We start from the raw sequence: 26,147 nt of genomic DNA on the forward strand, positions 1-26,147 counted from the left end.
GCTGTTCTCCCCGCCTCCTGCAGAACTCCAGTCCCCGCCTGCATCCCTTTCTTCCCTGCTGATTGGAGGGAAGGGACGGGGGCAGGGACCGGAGCTATGCAGGAGGCGGGGGAGCAGCTGAGACTGACACTACAGATATAAACACAGCCTCACAGCACGGCTGTGATTTATGAGGGATTGCAGAGTGCAGGGGGACCTTAGTGGGGTTTGGGATAGCAACAGAGACTGGGCTGTATAGGCAGATCCAGCCTCTGTATGCAGATAACCTTCTTTAAACACACCTCGGGTTCTCTTTAAGGGAGCAGAGACCACTGGCACGTAAAAAAGGATACCCGACGTGACACGTGACATGAGATAGACATGTGTATGTACAGTGCCAAGCACATAAATAACTATGCTGTGTTCCTTTTTTTTTATTTCTCTGTCTGAAAGAGTTAAATATCAGGTATGTAAGTGGCTGACTCAGACAGGAAGTGACTACAGTGTGACCCTCACTGATAAGAAATTCCAACTATAAAATCCTTTCCTAACAGAAAATGGCTTCTGAGAGCAAGAAAGAGATAAAAAGGGGAATTTCTTATCAGTGAGGGTCACACTGTAGTCACTTCCTGTTAAGTTGCTATTCCCCATGGACCACGGCACCCCTCTATCTTCTACTGCCGCTCGAAGCTTGTCCAAGCTCATGTTTGTTGCTTCCATGATATATACGGTAGCCAGTGGCATGCCTACTGTATTTGGCATTATTCACAAATACATAGTTGTGATTATTCACAGACACTCCTCCATCAAAACCTTTTTTGAGATGGTGGGCTCTAAGTGCATTGTGGCAAAATGTGGGGGTAAAGAAGTGAGTGTGGCAAAAAATGGGTGTGACAGGATGTGAGTGGAGCTTATGTACAGTGTAACTCAAAAGCACAGATAGGCAAAGTGCCCTAACGGTAATTGGACAAAAGCCCCACACAAAGCAATGCCCCCCCACCCCCGGAAAAAAAACCCACACACATAAGAGAGCAGCATTTCTCACATGAGGTGGTGGAACGGGAGATTCACATCATGAAAGTGCAGATGATAAATTGCTACTTTGCAGAAGCCATGTCATGCTATTGTGCCTATATAAGCCAAAATCTGAGGAATGCCATGAAGAATTAAGGCAGCTCTAAGGGTGAAAAGAGAGCAAACTCAAGATGTACCTAATTATGTGGCCAGCTAAATGTGCACATTTTACCATTGTCTTTTGGTTCATGTATTACCATACCATTTAGTAATCATGAGCTCCCAAATGCCAAATGCTGCAAAAATAACCCCAAAGTATCAAATGCAGCCACTAAGACAGACATGGGCAAACTTGGCCCTCCAGCTGTTAAGGAACTACAAATCCCACAATACATTTGCCTTTACTGTGGCTGTCAGACTCCTACAATGCATTGTGGGACTTGTAGTTCCTCAACAGCTGGAGGGCCAAGTTTGCCCATGCCTGCACTAAGACCATCATGTAATAAATGCAGCAACCGTTACTTCCGACACATGCAGCGCAGCAAACATTACCTCCGACACATGAAGTGAAGCACAGTTTGGGGACCCCGGTGCTGTACATATTTATTGCTAGGCAACAACATTTCGATGCATCTATACAGCGTTGGGTCCCCAAGTTGTTACCCTAGTGATCGCATCTGATCATTGTGTGCGGCAGCCGTTACAGACGTCCACAAATCTTAAGGCGAATTAAATGACACAAGGGGTTAATTAGTTAGGTAGAGGTTAATAATTACGGTAACTATAGGAGAAAATACTTTTTTTTTTTTGTCACTGTAACTTCAAAACAACAAAAACCACAGAAGCTTCCCACTACTGAGGTAAGTTTTTTTTTTTTTTTTTTTTTTTTTCAGTTTAGGTGTACATTTTGAAACTTTATTGAACATATTCTTTAAAAACTCCTCGATGCTTATCAGAAGAAAATACAAATTTGGGTTGACTCCATGCTGTAATGCACTCATGATGTTTAGAAGCGCTAGTGTAAGTTAGCAATTGGGGACCTTGTGGCAGAGATGCGGGGGAGTCGTGTAAATGTGTGTGTGTGTGTGTGTGTGTATAGTAGCAATCCTCTTCAGTTGGTTCCAGCCTCATTTCTTAACATTGTCATTTGATACTCTGTGCTTCTAGAGACCCGATGGGAGCTGTGGAGCATGCCAAGGATGTGATCTCTGACTTGCTGTGTAATCGGATAGACATCTCTCAGCTGGTGATTACAAAGGAGCTGACTCGCACAGCGGATGAGTACGCTGGAAAGCAGGCGCATGTGGAGCTGGCAGAGAGGTGAGCTTGCAGCGTTGGCTCAGACAGGACTGTTATGTTTTCTCTGGTGTTGAGTGCTTCATTGATCTTCTCATGCTGGAATGTTTTCACTGCATGTAAAGCAGGCTTTCACAATGGCGGCTGGGAGCCAGGAGAGGAACCTGCACAGTTTACTGAGAATTACAGGTAGCCCATCAGGCTCATGAGGAACTCCTCCTAGGAGTGTGTAAGAGGCTGAAATAGACCAAAAAGTCTCCTTACTAAAATGTTATCCAGAAGTTAGCGTTCTTAATACAGAAGGTTTTATCGTAAGAGAACAGAGGCGCCAGCAGGATAAAAGGTAATACAAATTTTAAAATTTGCTGGGAGGCAGTGGTGGACTTACCTCCGGAAAGCAGACTCAAAATACTGTCTGAATTAAACAAATAAATGTATTATTGGTACCCCAAAAGATGCAACGCGTTTCGCAGGCACAGCCCGCTTCATCAGGCAATAAGGTAGGGGACAAACAGTAGCTCGTCAGTAGCACGAATGGTACCTCTGTGTCACACAGAGGTGCCATTCGTGCTACTGACGAGCTACTGTTTGTCCCCTACCTTACCTGTCTCCCAGCAAATTTTAAATTTTTATTACCTTTTATCCTGCTGGCGCCTCTGTTCTCTTATGATAATACTGTGTCCACCCCTGGTGGAGGGGTGACCTACCCCTACTTTCCTGATCTACAGAGAGCGACATCTTAATCCTGAGTGAGGACAGGTCTAATCTCCTCACCTGCATCTACAGTGGTTGCCTGAGAGGTAACCCATTGTGAGTATATTCATCTCACACTTACATTTATCCACGGTTTCCAATACATACTACACTATATTGGGCTCTCGGTGTCTCCTACTTAATACAGAAGGTATTTGCCATTATTCAGATTGAAGTGAGCATATGAGGCCTCCCACAATGCATCACTGCTGAATATGCACATCTCTTGTTGTCCCTGATAGCTAGCCACACCTCCAGAACTACTGGAATGCTATGTGTCAGCTTGTTAATATTACAGAGCCAAACTCCTCCAACATGCATACAGACTTTCGGGTTTGATTCTCATTAGCGCATGCCATGGATTACTGTGGCTCTATGGGGTAGGACTTGAAACCCCCAGAGTTCCAAAGTTACACTGAGAATATAGTGATGTGTAGGAAACCACACCTAACGTGCAAAAAATGATTACACAATTATTATTATTGTATTTATAAAGTGCCAACATATTACCCAGCACTGAACAATAAGTTCATACAATGATACAAAGAATGACAGACGTAACCAGGTTATACAGCATAGGACAAAGCTATATAAGGCAAACTGGGTACTAAATAGGTAGGCCCAGTAATACAAGTACGAGGCGGTCATAGGAAAGGTGTGTTGTGCTGCTTTACTCCCATTAATTACAGTGGATCAGTAATGCACTGTGGCAAAGATGCATGCAACAGTGTGATAGCGCATCGCACTGCTGCGCAGCCCGCATAGTCTGAACGTAAGAAGTGCTGTCTATGCACTTCTGATGGTTTTTGTTGTTTGCATAATATACACGCTGCCAAAATGCGCACGGCAGTGCGTATGGTGTGAACGAGGCCTGTACAGTATGGTGTGAACGAGGCCTTTAATGTGTACTGTAATGATATTGAAGGAGTCTGCAGTGCCAGTTCTGCTTCATCAGAGGTGGAATGAATGAGTGTAATAAGAAGCTGAGACTGGAAGCGCACTCGTCTGTTGGTTTTTTGTATGCATTTTTTGCACACCATGTGTGTCTGTATGTGTGGAAACATGCACATTTTACCACAGAAGCTAATGTAATTGATAGAGAAAATGTATGCAGTGCTTCACTGCTGTCTGTTTTTATCTGCATGGGAAAAACACATTTAAAGGGATACTGTAGGGGGGGTCGGGGGAAAATGAGTTGAACTTACCCGGGGCTTCTAATGGTCCCCCACAGACATCCTGTGCCCGCGCAGCCACTCACCGATGCTCCGGCCCCGCCTCCGGTTCACTTCTGGAATTTCAGACCTTAAGGTCTGAAAACCACTGCGCCTGGGTTGCCGTGTCCTTTCTTCCCGCTGATGTCACCAGGAGCGCACGGTGCAGACACAGACCATACTTGGCCTGCGTAGTACGCTCTTGGTGACATCAGCGGGAGTGAGGACACGGCAACGCAGACGCAGTGGTTTTCAGACTTTAAAGTCTGAAATTCCAAAAGTGAACCAGAGGCAGGGCCGGAGCATTGGGGAGTGGCTGCGCGGGCACTGGATGTCTGTGGGGGACCATTAGAAGCCCCGGGGAAGTTCAACTCATTTTCCCCCAACCACCTACAGTATCCCTTTAAGTGTGCACTAGCCAATTGAATAACTTTGGTTCTGAGTTTACTTGTGCAGAATGCGTGGGGGGAGGGGGAGCATCCAAAGTTTCGCAGGGGGGCCTAGTGGTTTCTAGTTAGGCCCCAGATAGGGAGCCAGTGCAGGGATTAACAGAGGGGAGATGTGGAAGCAGAACGGTGAGAAGAATGGATGAGTCTTGCAGCCGCGTTCATAACTGATTGAAGGGGGGCAGTGCGTTTAAAGGGGAGGCCAGACAGGAGGGATTTCCGATAGTCTGCAACACACAATTGCTTTCACACTGTGCTCTTATTATTTGCATCATATTTGTCTGGCTAAGAGTTAAAGTACATCTGCTGCGTGGTGCTTGCTACTAACATCATTGACACAATGAAAACTGCTGAGGACGCCTTGCTATTGGTGGAGCTTTGACTAGACACAGTACTGCTTTTGCACTGAGCTCGCATCATTAGTATTATATCGGTCTGGCTGGGAGTAGAAGTGCATCCCTTTACATCAGCTTGCATGGTGCTTGCTACGAACACTACTGCTGACTTCAAGGCATTATTTGTGGATGAACTGGCTGTTTTACTTCCAGTTCAAGCAGGGCCGGATTTACCAGTAGGCGCTGTAGACTCGTGCCTACAGGGAGCTACTTGCTGAAAGGCGGCTCCCTGGCTGCCCAGTGTGCCCCCACTTCTCTCCTTCACTCTGCAGAGAATGAGAAGATACTCACTCACCGGGTCCTGCACTCTGCAGAGAATGAGAAGATACAGGTCCTGAACTTCCAGTATGACATCTCTCCACAGCAGGGTCCCCCTCTCCTTGGTAACAGCAGCATCATGTGACGCAGTAGTACGTGCGTACGTCACATGGCAGACGCGGCTGTTACCAAGGAGCTGGGCATGTGGCGCTGCTGTGGAGAGATGTCATGCTGGAACGTCAGGACCTAAGGAGTTTCTTCTCATTAACACTTCAATCACCACTCTGCAGAGGGAGGGAGGGAATGAACAAACAAACTGCTATACTGGGCTGAGGGCTGGGCACATCTATCTATAGGGGGACACATCTGACTATCTATACGGAGGTACATCTGACTATATGGGGAGAAGGGGGGCACATCTGACCATACAAGAGTGGCTCATCTGGCTACTTTGGTAATATCTACATTACCTTGTGTGATTTTTTTATTTTATTTTAAAAACGAAACAAAAAGAAAAGAGGCGTGACTTAATGGGTGTGGTCTGTGTTTAGGGGGTGGAGATTAGGGCACCAAAGCTTACATGCCTATAGGCTCCTGAGCTGCAAATCCGGCCTTGAGTACCAGCAACCTTGCTAATTCCATCGGATTATACTCACCTATGCTCATATCTGTTTTTTTTTTTTTTTTATACAGATTTCTGGCTGCGCAGCCCAAATTGCATGTTCTATTGATTGAAATCTGAAGTTTAATTGTTTACATATTTGATGTTTCAAGCATACGGCTCTATTTTGGGGATGCATTGAAGGGTTCCTGGGGGAGTGAGGAGGTTTTTTGGTTGGAAGCGCTGACGTGATTTTATGTGTTTTAGTGTTTCACTGGATAACGTTTGTATTTTCTTACACTGAAAATTGATTTGTGCTCAATCGGGTCATACCCCTTTTAATTTCTATCTCACAAATTTGTGCTAGTCTCCAACACAGAGCAGCACAGAGCAGCTTAGATCATCCTTAACCACTTCCCGACCGCCTAATGCACAGAGGCGGCCGGGAAGTGGAGCCCTGAAGGACCGGCTCACCCACAGAGGCGGCGGTCCTTCTAAGGGCATGGGCGGAGCGATCGCGTCATCCGTGACGCGATCCTCCGCCGGCGCCTGTCACCGCTCGCCCGCCGCAACATCCCGCCGGCTATACGGAAGCGCCGGCGGGATGTTAACCCCGCGATCGCCGCATACAAAGTGTATAATACACTTTGTAATGTTTACAAAGTGTATTATACAGGCTGCCTCCTGCCCTGGTGGTCCCAGTGTCCGAGGGACCACCAGGGCAGGCTGCAGCCACCCTAGTCTGCACCCAAGCACACTGATTTCTCCCCCCCCTGCCCCAGATCGCGCACAGCACCCCTCGGACCCCCCCCCCCCCTGCCCACCCCCCAGACCCCTGTTTGCACCCAATCACCCCCCTAATCACCCATCAAGCACTCCCTGTCACTATCTGTCAACGCTATTTTTTTTTATCTCCCCCCCCCCCTGCCCACTGCCCCCTCCTGATCACCCCCCCCACACCCCTCAGATTCTCCCCAGACCCCCCCCTGTGTACTGTATGCATCTATCCCCCCTGATCACCTGTCAATCACCCATCAATCACCCCCTGTCACTGCCACCCATCAATCAGCCCCTAACCTGCCCCTTGCGGGCAATCTGATCACCCACCCACACCAATAGATCGCCCGCAGATCCGACATCAGATCACCACCCAAACGCAGCGTTTACATCTATTCTCTCCTCTAAACACCCACTAATTACCCATCAATCACCCATCAATCACCCCCTATCACCACCTGTCACTGTTACCCATCAGATCAGACCCTAATCTGCCCCTTGCGGGCACCCAATCACCCGCCTACACGCTCAGATTGCCCTTAGACCCCCCCCTTATCAATTCGCCAGTGCAATATTTACATCTGTTATTCCCTGTAATAACCCACTGATCACCTGTCAATCACCTATCAATCACCCCCTGTCACTGCCACCCATCAACCACCCCCTGTCACTGCCACCCATCAATCAGCCCCTAACCTGCCCCTTGCGGGCAATCTGATCACCCACCCACACCAATAGTTCGCCCGCAGATCCGACGTCAGATCACCTCCCAAGGGCAGTGTTTATATCTGTTCTCTACCCTAAACACCCACTAATTACCCATCAATCACCCCTGGTCACTGCTACCTATCAGATTAGACCCCTATCTGCCCCTAGGGCACTCAATCACCCGCCCACACCCTCAGAATGCCCTCAGGCCCCAGCCCTGATCACCTCGCCAGTGCATTGCTTGCATCTATTCCCCCCTCTAATCACACCTTGAGACACCCATCAATCACCTCCTGTCACCCCCTAGCACACCTACCCATCAGATCAGGCCCTAATTTGCCCCGTGTGGGCTCCTGATCACTCGGCCAAACCCTCGGATCCCCCTCAGACCCCCTTCCGATCACCTCCCCAGTGCATTGATTGCATCTATTTTCCCCTCTAACCACCCCCTGAGACACCCATCAATCACCTCCTGTCACCCCCCCCTAGCACTCCTATCCATCAGATCATGCCCAATACAACCTGTCATCTAAAAGGCCACCCTGCATATGACCGTTTCCACAAAATTCGCCCCCTCATAGACCATCTGTCATCAAAATTTGCAGATGCTTATACCCCTGAACAGTCATTTTGAGACATTTGGTTTCCAGACTACTCATGGTTTTGGGCCCGTAAAATGCCAGGGCGGTATAGGAACCCCAGAAACGGACCCCATTTTAGAAAAAAGACACCCCAATGTATTCTGTTAGGTGTATGACGAGTTCATAGAAGATTTTATTTTTTGTCAAAAGTTAGCGGAAATTGATTTTTGTTTTTTTTTCCACAAAGTGTCATTTTTCACTAACTTGTGACAAAAAATAAAATCTTCTATGAACTCGCCATACACCTAACAGATAACCTTGGGGTGTCTTCTTTCTAAAATGGGGTCACTTGTGGGGTTCCTATACTGCCCTGGCATTTTAGGGGCCCTAAACCGTGAGGAGTAGTCTCGAAAACAAATGCCTCAAAATGACCTGTGATTAGGACGTTGGGCCCCTTAGCGCACCTAGGCTGCAAAAAAGTGTCACACGTGGTATCGCCGTACTCAGGAGAAGTAGTATAATGTGTTTTGGGGTGTATTTTTACACATACCCATGCTGGGTGGGAGAAATCTCTCTGTAAATGGACAATTGTGTGTAAAAAAAATCAAACAATTGTCATTTACAGAGGTATTTCTCCCACCCAGCATGGGTATGTGTAAAAATATACCCCAAAACACATTATACTACATCTCCCGAGTACGGCGATACCACATGATTGGCACTTTTTTGCAGCCTAACTGCGCTAAAGGGCCCAAAGTCCAATGAGTACCTTTAGGATTTCACAGGTCATTTTTGTTTCAAGACTACTCCTCACGGTTTAGGGCCCCTAGAATGCCAGGGCAGTATAGGAACCCCACAAATGACCCCATTCTAGAAAGAAGACACCCAAAGGTATTCCGTACGGAGTATGGTGAGTTCATAGAAGATTTTATTTTTTGTCACAAGTTAGCGGAAAATGACACTTCGTGAAAAAAAACAATTAAAATCAATTTCCGCTAACTTGTGACAAAAAAATAAAAACTTCTATGAACTCACCATACTCCTAACGGAATACCTTGGGGTGTCTTCTTTCTAAAATGGGGTCATTAGTGGGGTTCCTATACTGCCCTGGCATTTTAGGGGCCCTAAACCGTGAGGAGTAGTCTTGAAACAAAAATGACCTGTGAAATCCTAAAGGTACTCATTGGACTTTGGGCCCCTTAGCGCAGTTAGGCTGCAAAAAAGTGCCAATCATGTGGTATCGCCGTACTCGGGAGATGTAGTATAATGTGTTTTGGGGTGTATTTTTACACATACCCATGCTGGGTGGGAGAAATACCTCTGTAAATGACAATTGTTTGATTTTTTTTACACACAATTGTCCATTTACAGAGAGATTTCTCCCACCCAGCATGGGTATGTGTAAAAATACACCCCAAAACACATTATACTACTTCTCCTGAGTACGGCGATACCACATGTGTGACACTTTTTTGCAGCCTAACTGCGCTAAGGGGCCCAAAGTCCAATGAGTACCTTTAGGATTTCACAGGTCATTTTTGTTTCAAGACTACTCCTCACGGTTTAGGGCCCCTAAAATGCCAGGGCAGTATAGGAACCCCACAAATGACCCCATTCTAGAAAGAAGACACCCAAAGGTATTCCGTACGGAGTATGGTGAGTTCATAGAAGATTTTATTTTTTGTCACAAGTTAGCGGAAAATGACACTTAGTGAAAAAAAACAATTAAAATCAATTTCCGCTAACTTGTGACAAAAAATAAAATCTTCTATGAACTCACCATACTCCTAACGGAATACCTTGGGGTGTCTTCTTTCTAAAATGGGGTCATTAGTGGGGTTCCTATACTGCCCTGGCATTTTAGGGGCCCTAAACCATGAGGAGTAGTCTTGAAACAAAAATGACCTGTGAAATCCTAAAGGTACTCATTGGACTTTGGGCCCTTTAGCGCAGTTAGGGTGCAAAAAAGTGCCACACATGTGGTATCGCCGTACTCGGGAGAAGTAGTACAATGTGTTTTGGGGTATATTTTTACACATACCCATGCTGGGTGGGAGAAATACCGCTGTAAATGGACAATTGTGTGTAAAAAAATCAAGATTGTCATTTACAGAGGTGTTTCTCCCACCCAGCATGGGTATGTGTAAAAATACACCCCAAAACACATTGTACTACTTCTCCCAAGTACGGTGATACCACGTGTGGCACTTTTTTGCACCCTAACTGCGCTAAAGGGCCCAAAGTCCAATGAGTACCTTTAGGATTTCACAGGTCATTTTTGTTTCAAGACTACTCCTCATGGTTTAGGGCCCCTAAAATGCCAGGGCAGTATAGGAACCCCACTAATGACCCCATTTTAGAAAGAAGACACCCCAAGGTATTCCGTTAGGAGTATGGTGAGTTCATAGAAGTTTTTATTTTTTTGTCACAAGTTAGCGGAAATTGATTTTAATTGTTTTTTTTCACTAAGTGTCATTTTCCGCTAACTTGTGACAAAAAATAAAATCTTCTATGAACTCACCATACTCCGTACGGAATACCTTTGGGTGTCTTCTTTCTAGAATGGGGTCATTTGTGGGGTTTCTATACTGCCCTGGCATTTTAGGGGCCCTAAACCGTGAGGAGTAGTCTTGAAACAAAAATGACCTGTGAAATCCTAAAGGTACTCATTGGACTTTGGGCCCCTTAGCGCAGTTAGGCTGCAAAAAAGTGCCAATCATGTGGTATCGCCGTACTCGGGAGATGTAGTATAATGTGTTTTGGGGTGTATTTTTACACATACCCATGCTGGGTGGGAGAAATACCTCTGTAAATGACAATTGTTTGATTTTTTTTTACACACAATTGTCCATTTACAGAGAGATTTCTCCCACCCAACATGGGTATGTGTAAAAATACACCCCAAAACACATTATACTACTTCTCCTGAGTACGGCGATACCACATGTGTGACACTTTTTTGCAGCCTAGGTGCGCTAAGGGGCCCAACGTCCTAATCACAGGTCATTTTGAGAAATTTCGTTTCAAGACTACTCCTCACGGTTTAGGGCCCCTAAAATGCCAGGGCAGTATAGGAACCCCACAAATGACCCCATTTTAGAAAGAAGACACCCCAAGGTATTCCGTTAGTAGTATGGCGAGTTCATAGAAAATTTTATTTTTTGTCACAAGTTAGCGGAAATTGATTTTAATTATGTTTTTTTCACAAAGTGTCATTTTCCGCTAACTTGTGACAAAAAATAAAATCTTCTATGAACTCACCATACTCCTAACGGAATACCAGAGATCCAGGAGGCATAGGACGGCACAGAGGGAGCAGTCAGGCCAGAGGGGGCTGGAGGAAGCCCCAGGTTTGTATGAATTTTTTTTCACTCATCTCTGGTTTCCTTTTTAAAGTGTTCTTAAATTGCTTTTATAGTTATCTAAGTTTCTCTGTGTTTGGTACTGATTGTGTAGTGCAGCCTTATACAGGAATTTTGTGAAGAGTTGGTGACTCTAAATGTAAGTTGCGATCCCCTACATCTGAGTGTATGGTTTTTCTGTCCATTGGAGCTCCGCTTCTTTTTAGCATTTATGCATTACTTGTCCTATGTCTTGGTGCCCATGCATCTTCTGAATCCGTTGCTCTTCCATTAGCATTATACACACCACATGCGTTATGTCACACTCACCATGCCGACGTGTATACCGCTAATGGAAGAGCAGTGGATTTGGAAGATGGATGGGCACTCCGACACCGGACAGGTAATATATAAATGCACACATGTACATTTATATAGTAGGAAGGTGGCGGACTCGGACGATTCCTACGAGATTTCATGTTCAATCCATCGGGAATCAGCCTGCGGTGTATGGGCAGCCCACATCTCTCTCTAATCAGATGTGATCAGAGAGAGATTTGTCTCTTGGTCTATCTGCCCATCATTGCTAGATCTATGGGCACTTTTAGTGTGGGGGTGGACTAGCGCTTCAGTGAATGGTATCTGTCTGCCGCTTTCCTGAGCTTGTGCTTTTCAGCATATAAGCAGTTTTTCTTTATATACAGAGGGGGCAGGTACTCTTTACCAAGCTTAGGCTTTCACCCCATGAAATAACCAGGGCTGCAAATAACCAGGGCTGCTTGTAGCAAGGCCTGCGCCCGCTGATCCGTGACCAGGGGAAACCCAGAAATAGCTTGTCGCACCCAGCGCAGCTGCAGACCCTGCAACTGTCTCTTGTTGTGGATGGAGGTGGCGTGTGAAGGAGAGTGTGGAAACATTACAGGGCTTGAGATAAAAATTGCATGGACTTCCTGTAACCCTTGACATACCGGCCACTCATTACCCAATTCGGATCTCTTGTTAGTTTAGTAATCAGCACTTTTTTTTTTTTTTGTCCACCCAGAAGCCTCCTATTCTTAGAACTTCAGCTTCAGGCTTAATTGAGAAATCTGAGTTTCCCGTTACAGCCACTGTACTTACTTGTCTTTGCTTTTTGTTTGTTTTCAGCATATTCTAAAACCTCAGGCTGTGTTCCCTTTTTTCCACAGTAAGGGTTAAGAATCCAGAGCCCGCAATGGCCGTTTCTCTGCAATCAGACTGAAACTGATCAGTTATGAGAGGAAACTGATCGCTCTATAGTGCATTAACTTCCCTGCCACAGTATCCACGAGTCAGGCCCGGGGAGGGGGGGGGGGGGGGGTGAAGACGAAGAAAAAGCAGCCAGGATTGGTAACCTTGAGCCTGACTTGTGGTAGCCGCAGGGAGGGCAAAGGGCATTTTAACTCACCTCTTCCGGGATCCAGATGCCGGCAGCCATTCTTCCTGTCTTCGGAGGCTTCGCATCCCCCTGGTAAGATCGCCGTCTGTCGTCTTCACTACAGAAGGCAAACTCACTATAGGGTTACAGCACTACCTGGAGGACGGATGGAGAAATTCAGTGCTGGATCCCAGGGAGGTGATTAACCTCTTCAGGACCACAGGCTTTACTCCCCCCCCCCCCCCCCCCCCCCAAAGACCAGGCCATTTTGTGTTAAATAGGCCACTGCAGCTTTAAGGCCAGGCTGCAGGGCCGCACGACACAGCACACGAGTGATTCCCCCACCCCCTTTGTCCCCACTAACAGAGCTCTCTGTTGGTGGGGTCTGATCGCCCCCAGGTTTGTTTGTGTGTTTAATAAATATTTATTTCATTACTTTTTGTATTAAATGTTTTTTTTTTTTTATTATTTAAATTCCCCTCCCTCCCCCCGTCTGCCTATTACAGCGATCGGCTGGGACAGGTTTCAGCCTATCACAGCGGATGGCTTCTGAGTCCCCCAGGGGGACAGCCGTTTCTCTGTCTAACAGTCTCCCGAGCGGCGATCGCCACTCGGAGACTGAAGGCTCCGCTCCACCCACCGAGCAGGCGCGATCTCCTGCAAAACAGAGCCCCAGGACTTTACGCCGTCAGGCGGTCCTGGGGCTGCCGCTGTGACCACGCCAATCGGCGTGACATGGTCGACTTGAGGTTAAATGCAGGGCTGCCACAGATCCTTCTCCACCTCCCACCCCCCCCCCCCCCCTTTTCTGAATTTGAACCCCAGTCACCCAATGACCAACTGTAGGTTTGAGGCTTGTGCCATTAACAGTGCAAGAATGGCAGCAATTACATATTCCCATTGAACATCAATAGGTGAATTTTGTTTGGCTTTTGTAGGCTCCACCCACTTTTCTGAATATTAAGCCCAGTCACCTAGTGACCAACTGTGCAATGTTTGGGTACCCTGCCATTAACAGTGTAAGAATGGCTGCAGTTTACATTTTTCCAGTGAAATTTGTATTTGTCTCCACCCACTTTTTGGTTATGGGGATAAAAAGTATCCTATATGTTATTCCAGGTAATGTACTATGTGTGTGCCAAATTTCATTCAAATCCGTTCAGCCATTGTTGCGTGATTGAGAAACAAACATCCAAACATCCAAACTTTTGCATTTATAATATTAGTATTGTGCATTCTTGGAACTGAATTGTCAAGTTGAATATGTGAATTGGGTAGCAGCTATACAAGCATCCGTTTCCTTGAGGCTGTGCTTTATTTACCTACCTTTTATGGGGGCTTGAATACGATTGTCCTATTGAACTTGCTGTATGGATGGAGTGTGTGAATGTGGGCTGATGGAGGCTTGATCAACCACGGTTAACTTTTTGATTTCTACTTTTTTGGATACAATTAATAAAGTTATGATATTTGAACTCCTATAAAAACTTTGTTTGGGGTATACGCCCTCCTTATCTTTCCTCCAAGGTTTTTGTACTAATATTAGTAAGATAATCATCTGCATGAGCGCCATGAAGCTGGTATGTCCAATATTAGACTTGCGTTTTGAGAATAGGCAGCTTCTTATGTGGTTACTGGTGTTCCCATCTGTAGAGTACAAAGAGAAAGCCTTTCTCCACCTGTCTAAAAAATTGGACATATCGCAGCAGCAGTTGATGAGGCGGAACGTACACTATATACAGTTGGCACGAATATAAAGCAGAGGATCCTTCATGCAGTTAAGCCGTCCTCCTCCAGATCTGACGGATGTGTCTTCTCTTTCCTGTATATGTGCTCTTCACACATTGGTGAGCAAAGTCCCCGGACCCAGGTGTTTCTCACACCCCTCCTCCCCATTATCCCCCCCCCCCCTCTTTGTGGCATGGCGATCACCTTGAACACCTTTCCCCTCTCCACCCTCCTCTGTTGTTTGTGTGGGAGGAGATCTGACCCACAATGCCTCTCTCCGCTGAGCTGTTGGGTTCCCCTGGGCATCTCTATGCAGATCTATAGTTTTACAAGAGCACCGTGAGCACTACTATAGTGCAAGTATTTCACTGCACCGCCACGTCATGGTGCTGATGTGTTCCTCTCTCTTCCCCAATCTGCTTTAAATAAGCTGTGCAGACATCCGTGCCTCAAAACCCGCAGTCACCAGAAACCAGACTTCTACTTAGGAATTATATTTAGGAAGCTAAAGATACGATCTGTCTAAAACCAACTTTATTTCTGATTGGATGCTCTTGTGCTTTTTCAACTACCGCAACTGTCTTAAAGCAAACCTGAACTGTAAAATATAAGTATGTACCTCATACTTGTGTCCTGCTTAGTCTGCTCATCAATCTTTCTCCTCTCCCACTTCTTGTTTGATCATTGTGATCAATGGAATTCTCCATCCTCGATTTTTTAAAATGGAAATGACCCCGTAACAGCTTCTGGGTCAGCAGTTCGTTAACCAGTGATATCGCTTGAGCCATAGGGAAACATAAACTTTACCTTGCACATCAGTTGTCCTTTCAGTTATAATTGAAAGCAACTGATAAAGTGAAAAAGGGCTCTAAGGCTTTCAGCTTCCTGAGAGACAATTCTGACAAGATCTAGTCAGATCCGGAAGGAATCATTAAGTCCAATCTACATGATACGATTCTATTTACGATTCAATTACGATTCTATTTACAATTCGATTAAATCTGACCTCTCCGATCCTGATTCGATTCTATTCGATTTGGCATTGCAAAACAATAGCAAATTAAATTGAATCGAATCAGGATCGGACATGTTTGATTCAATCGAATCGTAAATAGAATCGTGATTGAATTGTAAATAGAATCGTATCATGTAGATTAGGCTTTAGAAGAAAATGGTGAGCTTCTGAGAGGAACTGACAGCGATGTAAGTATGTTTTATTCATTTGCAGATACATCAGTAGGTAGGTGTTTGTTTTAAATTTGACTCCATTCAAGTTCACTTTAAGGAGGCTATACACTTATTGATTTTTTTTTTCTTTATCAATATCTGGCCAATTTGATAATTTTGATCAAATGTGCTAGAAATTGATGTTTGAAACAATTCCTGTTTGACCGATTGTCTGCCGATCTGTTGATTCAGTCGATCACTACCCCCCCCCCCCCCCCCCCCTTCCCCACCACCCCCCAAAAAAAATTTCACTGAGATTACTTGCATGCAATATAAGTTTGGTAATTTACCAAGCATGCTTAAATTCACTAATCCCTGCACTTAAGTGTCACTTACCAGCTGTGGAGCAGGTCAGACAGTAAGCTGTGACTCTGTGTGTATGAGTCAGGGATGCTGTGCAGTGCATCCTGTCATATCTTTAGATGTGCTGCAGCCACCAGGGGGAGCTCTTCTGTATGCCAGATTACAGATATGCACATCTAAAGGGATGCAGAAAGCCTCATAAAATGTCAACTACTCTTGCTCTGTGAGAGTGAAGTCCCGCCTTCCAGATATCTGACCATATCAGAGTGAGAAGCAGGGCTGTGTGGCTTTTTCTATTGGCTGCTTGGCTCTCCCTATTGGCTGTCAATGTAACTGCACGGAAAGAGTGAGTTATCGGATGCTATTAGCTGAAGAAAAATATTGAATTGCAAATCACAATCATTGTGATTTGCAATTTCTTGACATATCTTAGGGTTTTTACCTCAAAAGTCTGTAATTTACAAAAAATTTTGTTGAAACAAAACCTTGCAGTGTAAAAATATAGAAAACTGTACAATCATATAAAGAACCAATATGACCCAATACTATAATAGGTTGCATATCACAATAGAACCCAACTTCTGCATATGTCACTTGACCATGTAGACAAGCACATGCTAGTATGGCATTCTATGGGCAAGCCAACTTTCACTGAATAATATGTAATAAAGGCAAGGCATGCTGGGAAATGTTGCTCATCAGATGTAATAATTAGTGTTGCCAATGCTAAGAATGGAACGGGAAATCATTGTTGATGGCAACTAATAACGTCTCTTAGTTTAGTAACTTTAAAACGTTATCGTTGTCATGGCTGCCTGTTCTGATCTGTATCCTCCTTCTCTATTTCTGTCATTTTCTTTGAACAGAATGAGGAAGAGAGACCCTGGCAGTGCCCCAAATCTGGGAGACAGAGTACCCTATGTCATCATTGGAGCAGCAAAGGGCGTGGCTGCGTATATGAAATCTGAGGTGAGTCAGCAATGTTTGACATGAAACGTGTTCCTTATTGGTGAGATGCTTGTATAATAATAAGCAGAGCTTAACGAGCACAGCTTATAAATAATGCATGAGTCCCATCTTTAGTACAAGTGCCACAAATGTTCAATCCACCATGTGACTTCTATAAAGATAGGTTCCTATCTAGTATAAATGACACATACAAGGTGTAAACTGGCAGTAATCAGAGAACTCCTGGAGTTTTCAATGTAATGGGAGTGTCATATTAGTTGTTTAGCTACCATATACAGTGTTAGAGGTGTACACAATGAGCCTCCATGCATTCTCATGTAGATAAAAAGCAAGTATGACCTTTAGGCAAACCAGTAGTGCCAATAGAAGGTATGTGGTATGCTGACTTAGCAGCCTTAGACTACATTATGAACTAGTGCCCTAAAAAGAAAAGTTTGATACTTGCTTTGGGTCTGCATCCCATAGAGCCTTCTTGGGCATATGTATTATAACGCTGTTGGTGAGTTGGGCACAGGGTAAGACGATTGACAGCTCACCCAGCTGCTGCTCCAATCCCTGGCGGGATTAAATACTACCCCAGTCATTGTAACTTAGAGGGAGGAGTAATTTCCCGGAACTCTGAATTACCCTTACACGCCCCGCGCTGTGTAACATTACTGCTATGGCGGCGCTTGCTTCGCCTTCCTGGTTCCCTCTCCATGCACCTGTTCCACTGATGTCTCCTTGGTGAAATTATGTGACCTGCAGGGTAAATACAGTTTTGGCCCTGGACTCGTGTCCCTAAGAACTTGCGCAGTACTCGGGGACACGAGTACTTCCAAGCCTCCAGAGCAGTCTAGAAGGTGTGAATATTGAAAGGGGGACAGCGTGGGAACAAGTAGATGTAAGACTAGGGAGGCTATTTGGGATTCAGAGCTTTCCTTTTTACTAAGGTGAGTATCTAAGGTCACTTCAGTTTTGCTTTAAGAAATGAGCAATTGCACATTTTTACTGTTTGTGTTCTCGCATGCTCTTCTCTGATACGTAACTTGCATTACCATGCGTTAAAGCATATTGTTAGTGAAACTTCATACTTCCATGTTTAATGTATGTCAATAAAAGCAGTAATTTCCCCCTCTAAGAAATCATGTTCGATGCTTACCGACTGCCAGTTCTAAGGGCCCTTGCCCACTAGCTACGCTGCGTTGCATTTCTGTTTTGAAAAACGCATTCCCTTTAATGAAAATCACAGCAAAATCGCCACAATTCTGAAAAATAGCAATAAAATCAAGTGCTGTGATTTTTGCCGGGGTCGCTGCAGAGATGCAGTGCAGAGCAGCTAGTGAGCAAAGGCCTTTATGGGTTTTTACTTGCGGGGAAAATGTATAAAAATGAATGCATTGACTTCAGCCCTCACTCAGCAGTTTCTACAAAGGAGTGCATTTTAAGTGTATCTTTAGTTGAAAATTAACTTTTACACAGTGGGATTCTAGTTGGGACCCTTTCACACTTGGACGATTATATACCATATACCGATAATTGCCGGCGATTCGCAGTAAACGGAAATGCGGTGCTTGCAGCGCCTTTTCACTATCTTTTTTGCAATTGCAATATAAAGAAGCGCAAATCATGATCGCTCAAAAATTGCAAAAAAAAGTACAGTGCAAAATACGCGTTTATCGTGGAAAAAATCACCAGCTCAAAATGCTAGGGCTAATCTCTAGCGTTTTTCAATCCCAAGCGGGATAGTCAGCCTTCATATTTTATTTACCCACTTTTCTGTGTTTATAATGTAGTTATATGCAATCTGCATTGCAAGCATTCCAATATAATCATAAATGTGTCTGCTGTAATGAATCTTATCTCAGCTATGATTAAGGAGCCGTTGCCCCGATACGCGTGAGCTTTTTCTTGCAACTTTGATGTTGGATTACAAATAAAGGTCTTTTTTTTTTTTTTTTTTTTTTTTTTCCATTACATCCCATCATCTGGTGCAGCGGGATTTTTTTCTTGGACTTTCTAGATATTTGGCTTGAACTTCCCTGCTCCCATATGTGTCATATACGTGAGTGTAGCAACCTGTTCACTAGTCTTATTTCAGTTAGCCTTGCTCTATTCTGGTACATTGCCGGGACGAGGGAATCTTGTTCTCTCCCCTCCCACATTCCTGCTCCTCACTGATTGGCTGAGGACAGTTCAGTGCGACAAGAGGCTGAGAAGGGAAATACACCTAACCCCTGCTGAAATACGATCTATGCTGTGCTCACGTGTTTACAAAGCAAGTTAGATAGTGTCGTTTCTACAGAGCTCAGTGGAGAGGAGGTCTGGCAATGTATACATTATTTCAGGTAGGAAAAAAGAGTAAGGGCTGGTGCACGCTAGAGTGGTTCTGAAGCGTTTTTAAAACGCTTGCAGGGGGAAAACCGCTTGGCTAATGAAAGTGAATGGGATGGTGCACACCAGAGCGGTTCGTTTTTTCCACAAACGCAAATTCGGTGGCTGCAGCATTTTTTAGATTTCTGAGGCGTTTCTGCCTCAATGTTAAAGTATAGGAAAGGGGTAAACTGCTCTGAAAACGCTAGATCAGAGCGGTTTTCCTGGCGTTTGTTACAAAAGCTGTTCAGTAACAGCTGTACTGTAACAATATTTGACGTGCTACACAAAAATGCTCCATAAAACGCTAGGCATGTTTAGAAAACCTCTCTATGCCTAGAATCGCTCTGAAATCGGCTTCAAAAACCTCTAGCGGTTTGCAGATCTGCTAGAGGTTTTTGGTGTGCATTGGGCCTATGAGAGGAAATTACACCAGGAATGGCTTCAGTCAGAGGCAATACAATGATGCTGGCCAAGGGTCGGTATGTGAGCAACGGCTACACAGCTTTGTAATGCACTGGGCAGTAAAAAGCTACTCAATTTGTATTAGACTAGATTTCTACCCAAGTCTTGTTTAGTATCGTCTGGAGCATGATGGTACCCCAGGTAAACAATTTCACCTGATCTGCCGATCTGTTGTTGTTTGACTGGCATAATTCTGTATCCTCTGATTCCTTTACTCCTGAAAGAGTCTACAGAAACAGAAAACTGGGTCAGAAAGGAGGAATAGAGTACAGAAAAATGGCAATATATCATCAGAACTCCGCAAGTAAAGTAATGTGTCATAATAGAGCATTAGATAGAAAGCAATACTGTGCTATTTGTGTGACTGGCGATGTATTGGGAGGTACAGGTGTCCTCTGACTGAAGTATCTGCAGTGCACTGATGCTGACTATCATTCCCACATCCCCCTGTTTCATTGTCACCACAATCTCAACCACATTCCAGATGCTGCGTGTTATTTGCATATGGTTTCCACAGAGCCTTCTCAGATGTCCTGTGTTTGGAGTTATCCCCTGAGACCTGATCCTCCAGTCAGTGTGGTAATGTCCCTGTATTGGTGTGTCAGTGGCCTGCCCCATGCCTGGCTTGTGGCTTGTGCCAGTTTGTGTTTGGATTAGCAGTGAAAGGGCTAAGGGTGACACACCTGAGGGCTTCAGGTGCCTTTCAGCAGGGAGAGTGATTTTACAGGCAGTTTCCACTTCTGCTTTTTTAGTATTTTTCTGCTGAACCTGATCTGGCAGAGAAAGTTGTTCCCTGTAAGCAGCGCACCGAGGATTGCTGTCTCCAATCCAACTTCTGCAATCTCTCTATTCACTTGGCTGAGTCAGGGAGAGGCACAAGACCTGTTTGTATGGCGTTTCCCCAATTTGTCAGCAGAGGGGAACTATTTCAAAGTAAATTGTGTGTGTATTATGTATTTTGTGGCCTGGTTAACTTTTCTTTCTTTTTCCCTGAGTCCATGCTGTAACAAAGGGTATTCAGTGCTAAATGGCCAGTTATTAGAATCCCAGCAAGTTCCCGTTGCTTTCAAGATAAACTGTGCGAACCATTGTGCTTTTGATACGAAGCCAGATTAGTGTATGAAATTCCCCCTGAAATCTCTGTATAGCTTTGTAATGGGATCACTGAAGTTATTGTAATAGAATCTTTGAAAACGGAGCTGTATTATGTTAATTGACGTTAAAGGGACTCCGAGCAGTGCAGAAACTATGGAAAGATGCACATCATTTTAAAGCTCTCTTTCTCCTCTTTCCAATGATATATAAACCGCCACCCTACGCCTTTTAGTTTTCGCTATTTTCGCGATTGAAATTGCCGCGGCCGCGATTTCGATCGCGAAAATAGAGAAAACTAAACGGTGTAGGGCAACGATGTAGGTGTCGTCAGAAAGAGGAGAAAGAGAGCTTTAAAATGATATCCATCAAGCCATAGTTATATTGTATTACACAGGGCGACTTTTTGTCAAAGTCAGCAGCTGCATTCAGCAGAATGGAGCTGCTGACACTAGGGAAAGTGTCGTCCTGTGTAATACAATATAACTATGGCTTGATGGATATCATTTTAAAGCTCTCTTTCTCCTCTTTCTGACGACACCTAAATCGTTGCCCTACACCTTTTAGTTTTCTCTATTTTCGCGATCGAAATCGCGGTCGCGGCAATTTCAATCGTGAAAATAGTGAAAACTAAAAGACGTAGGGTGGTGGTTTATATATCATTGGAAAGAGGAGAAAGAGAGCTTTAAAATGATATGCATCTTTCCATAGTTTCTGCACTGCTCGGAGTCCCTTTAAATACAGTATTAAGATGTATTTAAAAAGAAACTTTAGTGAAAAGGGGTAAATTAAAAAAAATCAATACATAGCAAAGTAAGAAGTTTAATCCAGAAATGGTTGATATTCACTATGTAATTTGTTCATGTTGTTTGATCCACAATGAGCCTGCACGTCATCTTTACTACTGGCAGACAAGAAAAAAAAGACAGCACCAACTGCCTTTATATAACCACACCCCCTAAATGCAATAGGATAAAAGGTTGTTTTCTTAGGGGCTATTTCCACTACACGCGGATTCTGGATGCAGAAAACGGACTCCAATGAATGCCTATGGGAAATCTGCATCAGAAAAATCACGTTTAATGGAAACCGGCTCACAGGCTTTCATTGGAGTCAGTTTTTCTGCATCTAGAATCCACGTGTAGTGGGAGCAGGCTCTTATAGATATACATATGCACAGAGGGAGATACTGGTTGCTTGGCAGTTGGAAACTGCTGTTTTATCCCATAATGCAACAAGGCTCACAAACTGTCAGGACCTAGGTCCTGACATCACATTGTGGGAGGGGTTTCACCATAATATCAGCCACACAAACACACAGATCCCCCTGATGATCTATTCGAGAAAAGGTAAGGCTTTCTAATGGGAAAAGGGATATTGGCTACTGATTGGGATGAACTTCAATCCTTGGTTACAGTTCCTCTTTAAATGTGTAGTATGTGAAGCTGTGTCACATATTCTTCTGCTTAGAGCCTCTTAGGCCTGGAGCCCACTAGAGATCTCAAAGAGCAATTTAGCCAGTTAAAACAGAGCGATTTTCAGAGCAATTTCAGGGAATGCGATTTTGGCCCCTGCATTCCCTGAGGCAGGAAGCACATTAAGGGCCCTTTTCCAACCAAATTGCAGCGCTGTAATGCAAGTGCAATTTTCTTGTCCCCCCCCCCCCCCCCCTCACCATAACGATCTAGCAGCGCTTGCAATTGACTGCTATAGTGCACAAAAAAATGCAGCAAGCTGCGTTTTTAAAAATTGCTAAGTTAAAATCGCACTGGTGGAAAAGAGCTTCTGCGATTACCAGGTTACCATTGCAATGGTAGAATCGCAAGCAGTTGCATAATCGCAGCGCAATCCAGCCGTTTGGGAAAGGGCCCACTGCTGCTGCGATTGAGCTACTACACAAAGCATAAAAAGCTCAGTCACACTGGATGCAGGATGCTGATTGCGCTTGGGAGGAAATCTTGCTACAATCAGATTGCAAATACTACTGTACCGTAGTTAATGCATTATGAAAAATAAGAGGGAAAGTAGAATATATAATGTTGTGTTTTTTTTTTGTTTTTTTTTTGTCACTCATTAAATATGAGTAATAAAGGGAAACCGTAAACTCATAAAAATGCAGATGCAGAAACGCACACGGCTGAAGGCTCTTGGTTTTCTGTGTGGACAAGTGTGCTCCCAGCTTGAATGAAATTACCATACTCTAAAAATGCAGGAATAGCAATGTGATTTCGGCAAATCGCAGTTGCTCCTGTGGAATCATGGCCATAGAGTTGAATTGACAAAGGGCTTTATGAATAGCCTGTGATTCATAAAAAGCACAAATTGCTGCTGATAATGCTTTGGTAGGCACCAGGCCTTTGTTCACTGCAAAAACTTTAAAGGGAGCCTCTTTTGCATCTTTCACGACATCGCCCGCCATTCTTCTTCCTCTCCTCCGAGGCTCTGCTTCCTCCTGGTGAGATCGCCGTCTGTCGTCACGGCGTCAGCCGGCAATCTCACTATAGGGTGACAGCGCCACTGGGAGGACGGAGAGAAAACTGCAGCGCTGGATGCCAGGGGAGGTGAGTGCTGGGCTGCTGCAGAACTCCCTAGCAGCATGATTTTTTCAAGGTTTTAGGATTTAAAAAAAAAATGCACTTCTTTTAGACCTTAAAATCCAGAAAGAATCAGAATGCCAAGGGGGTTAATAAGATTCACTGGAATCCTGCGTCAGCTGGGTTCTGGTGCATATATCTGCCCTCTTGCAGAAAATTGCCCTGGCCTTTTTTTATATCAGATTTAGAAAAGGCAGAGGCCTTTTTCTGCAAAGTGGTGGGGCTACATGCTAGATCGCAGCTGATATGGGACTCTAGTGAACCTTATGCAAATGACCTACTGGGCAATTCACATTGGCATGGACAGGCCAGGGTAGTGTGTCGGCTTCCTGGCCAGAAGCTTTGTTTTGTTCCCAAAAGCAGTTTAATATAGCTTTAAAATTCCTAAGCTTTGGCAGTGATGAAATGCCTTTTATGTTACATACTTTCAATCATCAGAATTGTTATATGTAAATTGGAGCAGTCAGCCGAAATCCTAAACTGAGGAGACGGAGTTGGATGATTTTTGTATCTCCACTACCCTGTAGAAAAGTGTTGATTACAAGTTAGCACCATCCGTAATGTTACGGCATCTTTATTATAACTGTGGGAGCCCAGGGTGTTTTCTCTTCCTTACTGCTCCACCAAAGATATTGGAATGTTACAGATTATGTAGCGTAATAAAGCAGGAAGATTAACCATACTATGCCAGGGAAAAATACACATTTAAGTAGATAAATACTTGATCTACTTACATAACCCATGTATTGTACTGTCCATGTTTTGATTTCACTGAATTTTATATAGTAAATGAAGAAAATATCTGTTCCTGGTGGGAACCATATCTTTTGCCCACAGTTTGAGGCTAAATCCTGATGTCTTCCCTTAACTTTTTTTCTTTCCTCCTCCAATCGCTGAGTCAACTCAGCATTGCTTGTAAACAGGAGTGAGCAGATGATCATGTTTCAGCTAGGCAGGAAGTCTGTTTAGCCAATCAGTGAGAAGCAGGAAGGTGGGAGGGTCATTGGCAATGACACAGAAAAGAGCCTGGGGGACTGAGAAAATATAATAACAGCAGAGATTCTTGAATAGATTGGAAAGCCTGTACTGCAGGGTGAGATTTCTGGCAGCATTTTAAACACACTGCAGTGTTTAAATAGAATTTGGTTTTGTGGCTGACAATCCCGCTTTAAGGTTTGTTCACGTGTCCAACCAATTTGCCTGATTGTCGTCTGATTTTGGTCTGTTGGACGACATTCAGGCGTATGTACGCGTGGCAAATGACTAGACAAGTGACTGATACAGACGGTTTGCTCAATCCATCTGCGGATCAACTCACACGACTGTTGGGCTGATAACATGAAGTTGCCATGTGTGTACAAGTTGCCATGTGTGTACAAGTTTGAGCGACGTGCATTTTTCAGCATTTTTCTTGGAACCTGCAGCACTACAGGACTCTCTGAAGCTGTGTACACACGATAGATGAAACTCTACCAAGGTGGCTGATGACAACCGCCTCTGCTAAGAATCTAGCGGGTCTATAGTGGCCCCCCTGATGCCCTCTGAGTTCCTGGGCAATGTAAGGCATTCATAACTGGCTGCAAACAGAAATGTAAATGTTGTTTTTAATAATCTTAAACCAGAAAATGACTTGTGAAGTGCTGATGTAATTGTTCCAACAAACATGGATGTTTACTTTAATTGTGTACCTTTCTTCTTCCAGGACCCCATCTATGTCCTTGAAAATAACATCCCGATTGACACGCAGTATTACTTGGAGCAGCAGCTGGCCAAACCCCTTCTGAGAATCTTTGAACCTATTCTGGGGGAGACAAAGGCTGAAAGTGTGCTTCTAAGTGAGTTATGTTTGCAGCACCCTCTATAGGGAAGTGTATTACATAATGGTCCTGCCAGGTTATTCTGCTGTAACCAATGGCAGCAACTGAAGATTGACAGGCGTAACAATCCTACATTTCTGCATAATACATATTGCACATAGGTTGAGAACCTACTGCAGTGCATTTGCATTGCAGAGTTTAGCTATGTTTTAAAGTATTGGCAGTGTGGATGCAGTAGGAAGACAGGATATAATGAAAGCAATGGATTCCAGATATTGTCTTAACCTCCCTGGCGGTGCATTTGTGTCTGGAATTATGAGTCAAAAGCGGTATATTTTTTTTCTAGAATTTTCAGCCTCCAATTCTTAAGTCATAATTTTCCAAAATATGACAATAAAAGCCTGGTAGACATTCTGCATATAAATAAAAGATGAACACAAATTTTGTGAATTAATTAAATTTATGAAGAAACTTAAAAAATTTGAAACTGTACAAATAAGAGAGTAGTCAAAATCAGGGCAGAGGTCGGTGCAGGCGGCAGGCAGAAAGTAGTCAAAATCAGGGCAGAGGTCGGTGCAGGCGGCAGGCAGAAAGTAGTCAAAATCAGGGCAAAAATCGGTAACAGTATGGTAGAAGCACTTAGCTCAGAAGCAGTTGGGAACCAAATGGCTATATTGTTACTATCCTGTGCTTTCAAATAAGCTTTTCTGCCATGGCAGTCAGGTGACACGGGAGGGATGAAATTACAATTTGTGATTAGAGACAAATGAGGCTAAACACCTCTCTCTCTCTCTCTCTCTCTCTCTCTATATATCTATCTATCTATCTATCTATCTATCTATCT

General features: G+C 44.3%; 1 protein-coding gene across 2 annotated transcripts in view; it reads left to right on the top strand.

Annotated features, from left to right (window-relative positions):
* The window catches only part of POLD1 (DNA polymerase delta 1, catalytic subunit), a 171,538-nt gene that overhangs the window by 82,181 nt on the left and 63,210 nt on the right, over positions 1 to 26,147 (top strand). For both annotated transcript variants that reach the window (XM_068241332.1, XM_068241331.1), the window contains exons 21-23: positions 2,161 to 2,313; positions 16,881 to 16,983; positions 25,189 to 25,321. In XM_068241332.1, the coding sequence (XP_068097433.1) occupies positions 2,161 to 2,313; positions 16,881 to 16,983; positions 25,189 to 25,321 (389 nt within the window). The remainder of the gene's footprint in view (positions 1 to 2,160; positions 2,314 to 16,880; positions 16,984 to 25,188; positions 25,322 to 26,147) is intronic.

Source organism: Hyperolius riggenbachi, chromosome 6 (assembly GCF_040937935.1).
Source record: "Hyperolius riggenbachi isolate aHypRig1 chromosome 6, aHypRig1.pri, whole genome shotgun sequence".
NCBI lineage: Eukaryota > Metazoa > Chordata > Amphibia > Anura > Hyperoliidae > Hyperolius > Hyperolius riggenbachi.